Consider the following 12,940-nt stretch of genomic DNA (forward strand, 5'->3'; position numbering starts at 1 on the left):
CACACTAATGCCAAGTCTAATATAATTTAAGGTGACACTTCCGGTACAGCCTTTCAAAATAAAGCCTGTGTTGACCAACTTGATGAACGTTGAGTAGTAAATAATGACTATCTTAAAAGGAATGGTCAGTGTACAGAGGAATTTCTGTTTTCCAAAAGGTCTTCCGACAACATTCATGCATTCATGCTGTAGCCCATCCACAAGACATCCACCACAACAATGTGTCCCATATTGCGCTCCCGATGTGAACTGTATAACCAAGTAAACACTCATCGCCCTTCCTTATGTGACTCTTCATCTTCACACTGAACAACGCAAGTCGAATACATTGGTGACATTTATTTTCACAATTCATGAATCAAAGGGCTTTAAAGACATTTAACCTTTAAAGAGAGTTAGAGACAATTCTGATATAGAAACTGAACAAAAGACAAAATAAAAGAGATAAACACAACTAAAGGCAGCACAAAATAACAGGGTTTTAAGTATGCTGTTAAAGGTGATCAGACTTAAAGTACACCTTAGATCCTCTGATAATTAGAGAAAAGAGTTTGACTCACCCTGCAACTCCAACTTTTTAATTTAAACAATGAAAAACAACTTAAAACCTTGAAAGGATGATCTGCATTAAGTATAGTGAAATATGTAATGTTGCCCTTTGACCACTAGAGTGCAGTAAAATACATCAATCCAAGTTGAAATACTAAATCATTTCAGTATTGATACAGAGTCTAAGTTAAAGAAAAGAGTGTCAGTCACAGTCCTCTTTGTCCAAAGTCCTCTTCTCTCTGCAGTGATAAAAATCACTGTACCAGCTATTTTCCCTATCCATATTTCTTCTTCTCATTCCTTTAATGAAGGACCACATCGATTGTGTTTGTCTGTTTTCTTTTATTATTTCAGTCTGCCTGCTTTAGTCTAAATGCACAACCATACCGTAGGATTACAAGATTAAACCTTATTTACAGTCACAGTCATCATTGCTTTTCGTAGCCAGTAATAACAGTGGCAGGATTGTCATCCTCGTCGTTTAACTTGATCAAATGAAATCAGTTAAGGTTCAGCAAGCATGAAGTGCATAGACAGTACTGGCCTGACATGGGCCCGGTCACTTATTTAAGGCTATTAACCAGAATAATTCAAACTGTGTCTTATTTCAGATAGACATTAATTGTTAATCATAAAAAGAAATGATGAGGACATGCAAGTTATGATCGATATTGGCTCCTTCTGTGCCTGCTTGTCATTTCAGAAATGTGCAGAAAAAGCAATTAGCAAGAGCTGTTATACCAAACATGATAGAATATCTAAATATGTAGAGGTATAGAGAAAAAAAGGGTAGTTGGTTAATAAAACCAAAGCCACACATGACATTGTATTAGTCTTGCAAACGAACAAACTAGAGTAACGTCAAACCCTTTGTTATGATCCAAGACACCATATTGGTGAAATTAAAGAAATAGTTAACTTAAAATAAGGATTAATGACAACATGCAACCACTGTAGCTTTAACTATGTCGAGCAAAGTTCTGTACACAACCACCGCAAGCTTTGAAATTATATATTTCTTTATGAATATGTTCAGTCTCTACCAATGTGGTCGAACATTGTTAGATTTTACTGGCAAATGCAGTGTCTCATTATTGCACATTGACAAGAACATCAAAATTGACTCTGATTTACCGAACACCAGTGTCTGTAGTCTCCCCACAGTCTTTATGATTCTGATCAGTGCAGCCAGTCAACTCTAAAAGGTCAAGTGGAGCTACGATTGGTCATTAACCAGCCTATTCCACTCATATTGAGTAAAGAGTAAGTAAAGCAGCCTGTGGGCCGCGCTGAAGACGACTTTAGGATTCAGGTCAATATTAGAGCTACAAGACAAGAGAGGCGGTTCATACGAGACGCATGCTTACACTGCTGACACCACTGACGCTGCGTCATAAAGACCTAATGAAGCATTCACTTGACATTGAAACTCTTCGTGTCATAGAATTCACTTCGCAAGCAGAAAACGTTCTTCCTGACTCCTTGAGTCCTAATAGGACATTTACATTATTCTCTTATACTGGGATTGAAACCCTGCTAACACACAGTGGTGATCTTATTACACCGATGGGAATTGCACTGTATATGCTTTACTGGACAAATAAAGCATATATACAACATTTTAAATACTTGACCATGCTTTTATTGAGATTTGAACAACATTACAGTGGCATGGGATTACAAATTCATTAAGTACCAGAGTGAGAAATCAGGGGAGGGATAATCTCTACCTTGTTATACACTTACCAAAGTGAATCCACACAGCAAAAAGGAAGCTTGAAATGAGCATTGATGTTGCTTTCTTCCAATGAGCCATACAACGCCATTCAAAGAAGAACTAGTTGGACATGATTTTGCAGAGCAAATTTCTTTTTGGATTGTGACATGTTGGAGAAGATCAGGTCTTTTAACCTGTGTGGGTGCAAAATGTTCTTCTCTCAAATCCTCTAAGACATAAGAATAGTATAGGATTAAACCATTTGGAAAGAAGGTACACAATGACTATTAAGGAGCACAACTACAAAAATAAATAACTTATCATGGTACGTTTTAATCAGTAATGCAAAAACTTGAAATGATCCTTTTCCACGTGTGCAAAACCATCCAAAGTAATCTCAGTCATTCAGGCAGTGTTTAGCACCATGGACAGCGACACAGAAACTAAGTTTGTGTTGTAGTCCCTCAGGTTACACTGCTAGCACACATACATTTTTCTTTGGTACAAGTTATTCTAGTGACCTTTGGAAACTCATAGGCCACCGTACATTTTGCTTCGGCTGAGTCAAACTAATTGGATAAGAAATGTTTTTTCTTGCTAGTATGGCATTACTGCTTCAGCAATAACCAAAGTTATCATATCAGCTATAATTCAAGCTACACTGACTATAGGGAGCTACAGACAATGAAACTAGCACTACTAAGTTTACAGTGACCTATTATGGTGTAGAATAACTATAAGCCTATTCTGTTCTAACCGATTGCAGCCACACATCATTTGTGTGTATGGTGCATAGTATTCTCAAATGTAGCATAATAGAATTTCTTACTTCTTTTTCATGAGGGATTATTTGCAACACAGCATGCATTCAACTTTCAATAAAACAATCGAATCTTACATTTTGGAGTGAGACGTTTGCATGGAATAACCAAGTGCAATCTCAACTTTAAAAAAACCCGTTTGTATCCACTCCCTCTGAGCACATCGCCCAATTGGTATGCACTCAGCGGGGATCGCCTTTGTTTTCCAGCAGCGCCTGTCCCGGAATATGGCCAATAATGATGCTGAGGGGCGGGGAGCAGCGCGAGCCGCAAACCCAGTGAGTCTGAGAGTCTGGCGGGGTGCCGAGGAGAGGCAGCAGGCAGCGGCGGCGGAGATGGGCTCACACCTCTGAATCACAAGTCAACCTCCAGTCGCTCACACCTCTGAATCACATCTCAGCCTCCAGTCAAGCATCCCGGAGACGTGGGACGACTAGTTTTCTTTTTTCTTTTTTTTTGAGGGGGTTTGCTTGTGGCGCTCATAGATTTCAAGACTGAAGCTGCAGGAGCAGGAAGGTTTCTAGTTGCGTTCCGACGCTCAGCACTGTCGCCTCACCTGCACGGCCGGTGAAGAGGTCCGCGGTGGTAATAATGCATCCAGATAAGTACTTACCTGAACTGGTGGCGGAGAAAAACAGCTTGGACCCCTCCCTTGTGCATGCGGTGCGTCTACTTGCAGAAGGTAAGTCAGGTTTTTTTCAAGTCCGATCTACTCTGAGCTTTGCACAGTTATTTACCAAAGCCATTCACCCGGTTACCTGCAACTGAAAACACCGTTGCATTGCATTTCAGCGAAGTACAGTGACCTAATGTGAGCTCATTTCAACAAATTGCCCTTGACTCTTAATGCTTGCTTGATGGCAGTGAATTCACTGTGCTGTGTGTTTAATGGAGGCAGCTGCTCTTTGGCTCCAGTGCAGAACTTTTCTGAGGTTTTCTGCCATCGAGGGGAAGAAATGCAGTGAGCACAGAAAGTAAAGTGTGTGTTAAAGTCAAAGCGTGGTCACCTCACTGCCCTCCAAGGTCAACCTCTGGCACACACCATTCAGAGAATGAACTTAAACTGTTCACAGAGCAGTTCTCCAGGATAAAAATGGTGAAAGGACTAATTCCCTACGATTTACTGGATTTGAACAGTGCTGTTAACCTAAGGATATGTACAGTGTATTTTTAACCTAAGGATATGTACAGTGTATTATTGCCATAATTACTCGGTATATAAGATTAGAATTGTAACATCTTTATCGGACCACAACAAGTGTGTGGGACTTGTGTTCAGCAAACTTGACATGCGCCTTGAGTTTTCTGGATTCCAAATTAAGCCCACTTACCAAAAAACATATTTCTTAGAACTCTACTTTTAATACACAATTTAGGTGAATGCAGTTTAGCATGACATTCACATTCTCTTTTATATCACTACTTATAGTGTCACAAAGAAGACTTAATGCCATTGTGACCAATGTTCTACAGCCTTTAGATGTAATATTACAGTATATCTAACAAGGCAGTATACATCAGCTTCAACCTGCAGCATAAAGTAGCCCAGTTCTACATACATCAGGTAGCCTTGGTGTCATTCACATGCTGAGATGAGATTGTGTCACTTTCGAAAAGCAAACGCAAGAACTCAGCTCAGCCCATTCGGTCCACAGATGTAACTTTTGCATTTCTCCAGCGCAAATCCCGACTGTGTGCTCTGAAGGTTTGAGTGATCTGCTTTTTTTTGGTGAATGGATGAGTGGATAAACTTTTCTAGTGTCATAAATCCAAAGGGGCCTCGCTCACATGGGCGTAAAGGACACTAGAAAATGCACAGGAAAGCACTTGGCACTGTAGCTTGTATGAAAACATAGATAACAAATGACCACATTTACCATAGAACGCTTTCAAATGTTGGCTGTAAATCATCAACAAATTCTCAGCCGTGAAACACCCATTTATTGTAATCTATCTATTCTATATATACTAACAGTTTCTGACATGTTTTTTAATTAAGAGATGTCATGTCAAAATGTGTGTTAGTTTAATATGCTCTGATTGGACAGGGTGTTTTCTGCCTCTTGAGCTTTCCTGCTGAAATGTGTTGATGAGACACCTGACAGTCCCGCTCTTGTCGCTAACTGTGATGCAGATGGGATCATCCATCACACAGTTCACTTGGACACATTTACAGGAGGCTGACTCGCATAGCGAGGATACAAACTGTCCACATTGAACAGCAACTAGCATGTTTTCGTGTTTATTTCATTCAGTTAAAGCATTCGTTTGTGAATTAATAACAGTGCAGTTCCCCCATAATGAGCGTGGTCTTCCACAATACAGTATATTACTGTATACAAAAATACAATACACTGCAATAGATGACAATCTATTGCAATAGAAAAGCATGTATCCAGTTAACAAGGTGACACAGAACAGCGTGCATCACACACAATAGTGAACAATCGTTATAATAAACTGTCAGTTCAGACCATCTCATATTGTCAACTAGGAAAATGTTCAACTTAATCATCTGCGGGCAGCGTGTGAAATACCCTGTTTGTGATTTCAACCACTTTCCCACAGTTATCATTGTTGTCAGTCTATGCTCGTGGGTAATGCAGAATCATACATATCAGTGGACAGCAAGATAAACTGCCGTTTATGGATTTATACATTCACAGCTATTTTATCACTTAGTAGCAGAGCATTAAATCCTGCATTTTTCACATCATGGACGATAGACAGCATGGCATGGAATTACCATGGTCTCAGTTAACAGCTCCATATTCAAGAAGTGAATATGTGTTTAAGTGGTGTTGCCTCTAAAAATCATTGAGCGGATTTAAAGCTGTTGGGGACAAAGCTCTTCAAGGGGGTGGGTGGGGATCATTCTCCTTCACAGCTTCTATTTTCCTTTGATAGTTGGAGTAATTATATAAAAAGAGATTATTTGAATACAAAATGTATGAAACTGTATTAGCTGTTCACCAGTCTTCCCATTTTCTCCCCAAAACAGCTCCTTTTTTGGACACAAACAGCTTATTTCAATGAAGCATTAGCCTGATTGCTCAGATTGTCACTAAAGTAAATTCCTTCATGTGTTGCACCTTAATTTACCTTTGACTAAATAACAGTGCAGTTATTTTAAAAGTGGGTTGAAGAGAGTCAATAAAAGGAAGCTTTTAATGGATCCCAGCGGTTTTCCTACATGCCATGTAGCCCTGCAATGAAACTAATAAGGTGAAAAGAAAAGCAGACATGGAAGCAGATGTGAGATAATAGCTTGTTGAGAAAAAAGAACCAGATGTGTGCTATGTTTCCAATTGTAGGGTAAAGGGGACATTTCTCCACATTTCTTTTGCAATCACTATTTTTATATTATCACTAAACATTTTGGCAGGGTATGTAATGTCTTAAATGCCCTCACATGTGCTGCTAAGTGCAGTGATAATACAAACAAATCTGCACGAGATTCAAGTTTACGGTGTTTTCACAAGTGCAACTTCATCATTTTGCCAGTTTAATGTCCATTAATAAGGTAAACATTTAGAGCTTAAACTGCCTTTGTCTTGAAACCCGACATTGTCTGAGCTCACAACTCTCTTCAATTCATCATTTCCATTTCCTCCTCACGTTTAGCCATTTTGGAGGCATACGTTTTTCCTCGAGTACTGAGCAGTCCTTTCTTGTGGTTCTCATGTTTCTACACAGGAGGGAATATTCTTAGAAAGAGGGGGAACAACCAGCAGTTAATTAACTGGTCAGTTACTGCTTGCACGCATTGTATATGTAAATTCTGTGCCACATACTCAAGGCTGATGAAAATGCTCAGTCACAGCTCTATCGAAAACAAGCTCACACCACTTTTTGGGCAATGACCCTTTAACTTTAATTAAAAGTAATCAGACAATGCATGAACCAGTGCGATGCACTGCGACTGTTTTAGCCTTACGTTCAGTCAGCCAATAATGAAGAGCGATAATTAGATATTGAGATGGTAAGCTTCAATGAGTGACTGCTAAGGAGGTAAGAATCTTACTCTATACTCGGAGTATATGAGGCTTTAAGAGTTGCTGCTTTCTGCATGGTGCATCATACCATCAATGTACAAATACATATAACAGGAGGCTTTCTTCAACACATTGATGCTTAGTCAGGAAGGTATAACTTCTACTAAAACGTCTTACATTCTTACGATTGATTTGGACGATGTTTCACCACAGAGTGCAATTCTCCCTCTAAGAATGGATTGCATTTAATCTACCCCTCTCTTTTTTTTATCAATTGTTGCTCACACACTCCGTGTTTCCATTATGGCCTGCTCAGTATCCAGCCGTGACCCAGCTCATATAGCGACAGATAAAACAACCAATGTGGTGTGACCTATCAAAAGGACACAAAAATTACATTTCAGGAAAGTGATACATTGCATTACATTCTCAGCATTTAGCAGACGGTCTTATCAAGAGTGACTTACAATGAGCGTATCGGTCGAATAAGATTAGACTCCAAGGTTGTGAGCATTCCAAGCAACTGGAATGAGAGGACAAGCCAAAACAGCAGCACTCAGACAATTTATAAGGTATCAGATTATGTTGCTGTGCCTCTTGAATGGTCACATACAGGACAGGTCAAATAAAGAAATAGAAGTGGGATTTGTTAATGTAAATACCAGCTAAAACAGAGGAACGTGCAGGTGAAACAGTGGCATATGGTATTTAGGAAGGAAGGTAAATTACTATCTTTTCAGATACTGTGGTTACATTTGAATGTGTTTGATGAATCCCTTTCAATGCACTTGTAAATGACTTGAAGTGATTAAACCACTACATGCTGATGGAGGCTAATGTGCTGTTTCGTCCAACATACCAGTAATTACATTTACACAGATTGTTCCATCAGACAAGGAAATAAAGTGCTACAGGGAGCAGGATGCCAGATAAACACAATTAGGACTGAAAAAAGAGACAAATACTGATCATGAAGGAACAAATGAATGAATCAATGAATGAACCAAAGAATAAATCGGTCGATCATGGCTGCACATATTTTAAACAAATACAATCTACAACTGTGCAAGAAAATAATATGTGGTGCTAATGAAATATATGAAAAATATGGGAATTTAATTGAACAACACAAATGAATACATTACATAACAAACAACCAAAATAAATCCAATAACATACAAAACACTTTTCAAATACTCCAGAGGAAAGAATTGCAGATATCTCATCCTTGAGGCTTTGCTGAAAATTGGCAACTAACATCAATTGGACTGAAGAGAATGCAGGGACCAGTAATCAAGATACTTTGTGAGGCTCCGTGCTGCCTTTTTTTCCTAAATATTTTTAATTGAAAATTCAACAGCACCAAGTGTTCAGCCATGCAAAATATATTGCCTTTGTCCTCTTATCCAGCCCCTAACTGATGTCCATTTCCCTAATTATCAAAGCCATACCTCCCCCCTGCTTTCCAAATGAATTAAACGTGTAGAAGGAACACATCAGCCAGTTTGTCAAATAACAGAAAGTAGAAGTAGTTGTGGTACTGTATCGTGCCCATAGGCTTAAAAGTGGACCAGAAGTCAAGACAAACATACAGAAAACAAATTGCAGGTTTATTTTATATTTAGGTCACACATAAAATGTTATAACATTGCATTCATGACCATGTTGTCTACCAAAGTTTTCCATCTTGTCTGCCTTGTAAGTAGTTGTAAATAGATGACTATTGAAATGCCATCACGATAAAAATGTGTATAATTAGCTTGTTATTACTTTTTTTCACTTGACCGTCCATTGCACATTCAGCAAAGAATTTGAAGATGGTATTTTAATTAGATCGAAGATTTAATACTTTATCACTGTGTCAACGGCTGAATGCAATTTGCCCCAGTGCAGCTCAGTTAAAAACACATAAACAGCATGTGGGCAAACAGTTGTGCGTATTTCCAACCCCATGTGGTTACATTCATGAGTCCAAAGTGGAAAAGGACAAAGCTAATTGCACATCTGGTCCATTCTCCACACCATACCGACGTCTTTCTGTGTTTGATGTGAACAAACAATTAGGTATTGGAGAGTAATCAGATTGATTCATTTTTGCTCCCATTGTGGAGTCATAATAGATATATCATTCAGTAGGTAAAAGAAATCAGTGAATAATTTAGCTGTCTCGAGGCTAATGGTAGCACTCAACAAAGCCTCTGTTTGACCTCTTATTGCAGTTGGTGGAACCGCCTACAGTACAATAAAGCATGTCAGCTATTCAAGTCGTTAATGACTGGTTGCACTGTGTTAATCAATTTTGGATTGAGTATTGTAATATCAACCAACAACATAGTGACTCTCTAAACGTACAGAAAATGAACTGTTTTAACATTTTTAGCGGTTCATTTTATTGAAAGCCAAAAACAATCAAGTGGAGTTCAGCTGTAACTTACCAAGCCACGTACATAAACGCACAGCAACTGTGTGTTTTTCTAGCTGTTTAATATCAGCAGTGTTTCTTTAAAGCTCCTCCATCAGTTTGCAGGTTATTCAAGGTTTCCAGTCTTTCCGCCAGCTTTGCAAAATAAAAGGTGAGCCGAGTGAAAATGGAAATGATGCTTACTGTGTGCATTATTTGTCTACATTGAGTACATGTCAGCTATCGGGACATCCTGAGTGTGCTCTGTTGGGCGTGATGAGGCTCATCTTCATGCTCTGTTTTATCTCATCAAATCCCTCCGTGGCATTGCAGTGCAACAACGTGGGGATTAATCTAACCTATGTTGGAAGAATTCATTTTGATTGGATTCATTATAGCGACTTGTTTAATCACCGTGCGACTGTATTTTAGTGTGTGATTTTTCTCTGGATCCACGTTTCTCTGTTGACCCATCGGAAAACAACATCAACCGCCAGACAATTTGATCTCACCAACATCATCTGTGAAAAGAAAGCACACACATTTTACAAACAAAGTGCATGCTTTAGTAGCATTGACTGTATGCCAAACAACAACTAAATCCAATAAAGCTACAATGTGAGGATAGACAGCTGAGCAGTAAACATATTATCTCCAACAAATGGTGCAGCTGTCATTGCTCCGTCTTCTAATTTTATTGAACTGCATTGTGTGCTGGCAGTGGCTCAAACATTGTAGGACATTTATGTTTTATATTCTAGCAAACTATATTAAAGCTCCTAGTGAATTTTAGTCTGGGACGGTTCAGTGCAACACAGTCCGTCACAAAGTGTATTCGTGGCAAATCTCAATGGTATTTTCTTTTGCTCAGCAAGAACTTCCTGTTTAGTATCTAAATGTTTATTGGGAGCAACTAGCTGCGGAAAGAAGGGGCCTATTTTTTCAAAGAGCTCTGTGAACAGTAAACGAAAAAAATTCTAGACAAAATCTGATGTCTAAAGAGACGAATTTACTGTAATTCTGAATACAGTGTTGTATACATAAATGAACATTTTCCAAGTGTCCAGGATAAATGAACTTCAAACTGTTCAACAGTCAGGGCTGATGCTCTGTGTTGCTGCATACAGACCAACGCAGATGATTTTAACCTTAAGCCGTAGCAGGCTGACTGAGCATATTTCCTATTTTTCAGGAAAAACACGTACAGTTGCACACATTTATCTGGTAGCTGTCCAGCTAAACCACAGTTGTTGTTTTTTTTTCATTCTTGGCCGCTGAGCAACTCCACTGAAGCAGTTTGGGCAGCGCAACAGAGGGGATCAAGAGTACCAGAATAGTCGCTCAGAGTGTTTTACTCATTCACTTCACCCAAAGAGATTTTTTTCATCTTGTGTGAGGAATGAAACCACTGACCTTCAAAGCGCATTCTCCCTCCTCTGATCTTTAGGCTTCCGTCGCTCCCTGCCTTATATGTGACACTGATGATACTGGTGTGAACGTTTCCCCAGATTTATATATTGTAAGGTCATTTTCCTCTTTTTCTCTCCCTTTGGCCTGTCTCTCATTCTCTCACACACAATCTTCTTCCGAGTTCAATGGCTGGCTGCAGACCAAAATAAAGGTGTTTCCCATTATGCACTCTTCCAGAGTATAATCATCTTCACGGGCTGGAAAAACATCATTACTTTATTCAAATGATGTGAACATTATGCCCGTCTGAAAGTCAAACACTTCACAATGGAAACAGAGCCAAAAACAAATTCTCTCCAACACGCTGAAGACCAGAACGAATCATTGAGGATATCAATGCTTGATGAAACACAGAACTGGAACTACTTTACCACGAGCACTACAATCGGTTGAAATCCAAATGAGCTTTCTTTGATGGCATGACTAACAAACACGCATGATGATGTACTCAAATTACCAAAACTATTACAAGCAACAAGTCCTCGCAATTTACGAACAAAACATGCTTTTCCTTGTCCTTCCTGATTGGACAGTCTTCTCTACAGCCCTCGCTAGCGGCTCTATGATGCTGTATTGAAACACAGCAATGCTTTGAGCTAAACACTAATGTCACCGTGCTAACATGCCCACCATTATTTGCTAATTAGCACTAAACACAAAGAACAGCTGATGTTAATAAGAGAGTCAATTGTTTTGTAGGTATTTACTCACAAACAGCTTTTATTATGGCGCTAGAGGAAAGGTCAGGAGATCGCCAAAGTTATTACAATTCATCCACTGGGGACCATGAATGTTGATGAATACCGTAACACTAGCATGGCTAAATACACATTCTCCTCCTTATGTATACTGTAGTTTTAGCTTGTCACCATGAAGGACCCTGGTTACTGTATGAACAGCAGAGGTAGTTCAAGATACACGTGTCTTTGCACACAGGTTGTGTTTGATTTGTCTCCTCAGGCAAGACTACATAAATGCTATTTTTGAAAAGCACATTTTGTAAGCTCCTGCTATCCTGGGACACCTGTATTGTGATATAAGCAGATGTGAATCCTCCGCATGGATGGGAATGAAAGGTTGTAGGGGTCTTTCAGTCTGTTTACTTGTGATTCAGGCGAGAGGTTTTAGGTACAGTTTATACCCAGAGGCAGGCGATGGTGGTGTGAGTTCAGAGTTCCCCTGATACAGTCCTTTCCATTGCAGCCTCACTGTGGGACATGGAGCTATATTAATATATCTTTGACAGAAGCCTGAGTGATTTGATAATATTATAGAGTCTGATTTAAGTGGCTCCAGAAAGCTCACCTGAAAAGTAGTGCACAAAGCTCAGTAAATACTTAGTTATTAAGGCTCTTCCATCTGGCGATTACTTCTACTTGATAACATTTTTAAACATTCATTAATTTCCACTTTCCCCTTTTTATTCGCTCTATGTTTTAGGAGGTTGTGTAGCTTTAGTTTCAGTCGTCTCACAGAGAAACTGCAACAAAGTGAGGACAGCATCTTCCAATTTAAATGATCTTCCTCGGACAATCAGGCACAATCAGAGCGATTGTGTCACGCTGCAAGAAGCCATCGCGTTTTAAGCTGCTGGAGTTTAGTCTTGGTGATTTCACAGACAATAGCAAAATCAAACAAATTAACTTTAATGTATCGAGTAAAAATGAAACCACTGTGTGTGGGGGGGGGTCGGTGAATGTTGGAACTGCCTGGAGCTGCCTGGATCATTAAGCTGGAGTTACGGGTCTCCAGAAGGTCACGTCAAGGAAAAGCCTCAGAAGGACCCTTCGCTGGGTACACTTTTCCCACAAAGGCAATATCATTTCCACACAAACAGATTCTAGACGTGTGACATGGATTTTAAGGTAGATTCAGTCACTTTTGAAGTGTATTTCTGTCCTTTATCAACCTCCTTCCCGAGTGAACAGAAAAAGAGAGAAAAGCATTAACTCAAATGTAATACGTTGCTCACAGATCCAACACTTCA

The 12,940-nt window shown here is 39.3% G+C and overlaps 1 protein-coding gene across 1 annotated transcript in view; it reads left to right on the forward strand.

Moving 5' to 3' along the window:
- Nucleotides 1–3,678: 3,678 nt before the first annotated feature.
- Nucleotides 3,679–12,940, forward strand: part of khdrbs2 (KH domain containing, RNA binding, signal transduction associated 2) — a gene marked incomplete at both ends in the record, with an annotated part of 50,567 nt that continues 41,305 nt past the window's right edge. Inside the window, one exon of the mRNA XM_079169036.1 lies at nucleotides 3,679–3,769. Within this exon, the coding sequence (XP_079025162.1) occupies nucleotides 3,679–3,769 (91 nt within the window). The remainder of the gene's footprint in view (nucleotides 3,770–12,940) is intronic.

The sequence above is a fragment of the Pholis gunnellus genome, assembly GCF_910591455.1.
Source record: "Pholis gunnellus genome assembly, chromosome: 11".
In the NCBI taxonomy this organism is placed as follows: domain Eukaryota; kingdom Metazoa; phylum Chordata; class Actinopteri; order Perciformes; family Pholidae; genus Pholis; species Pholis gunnellus.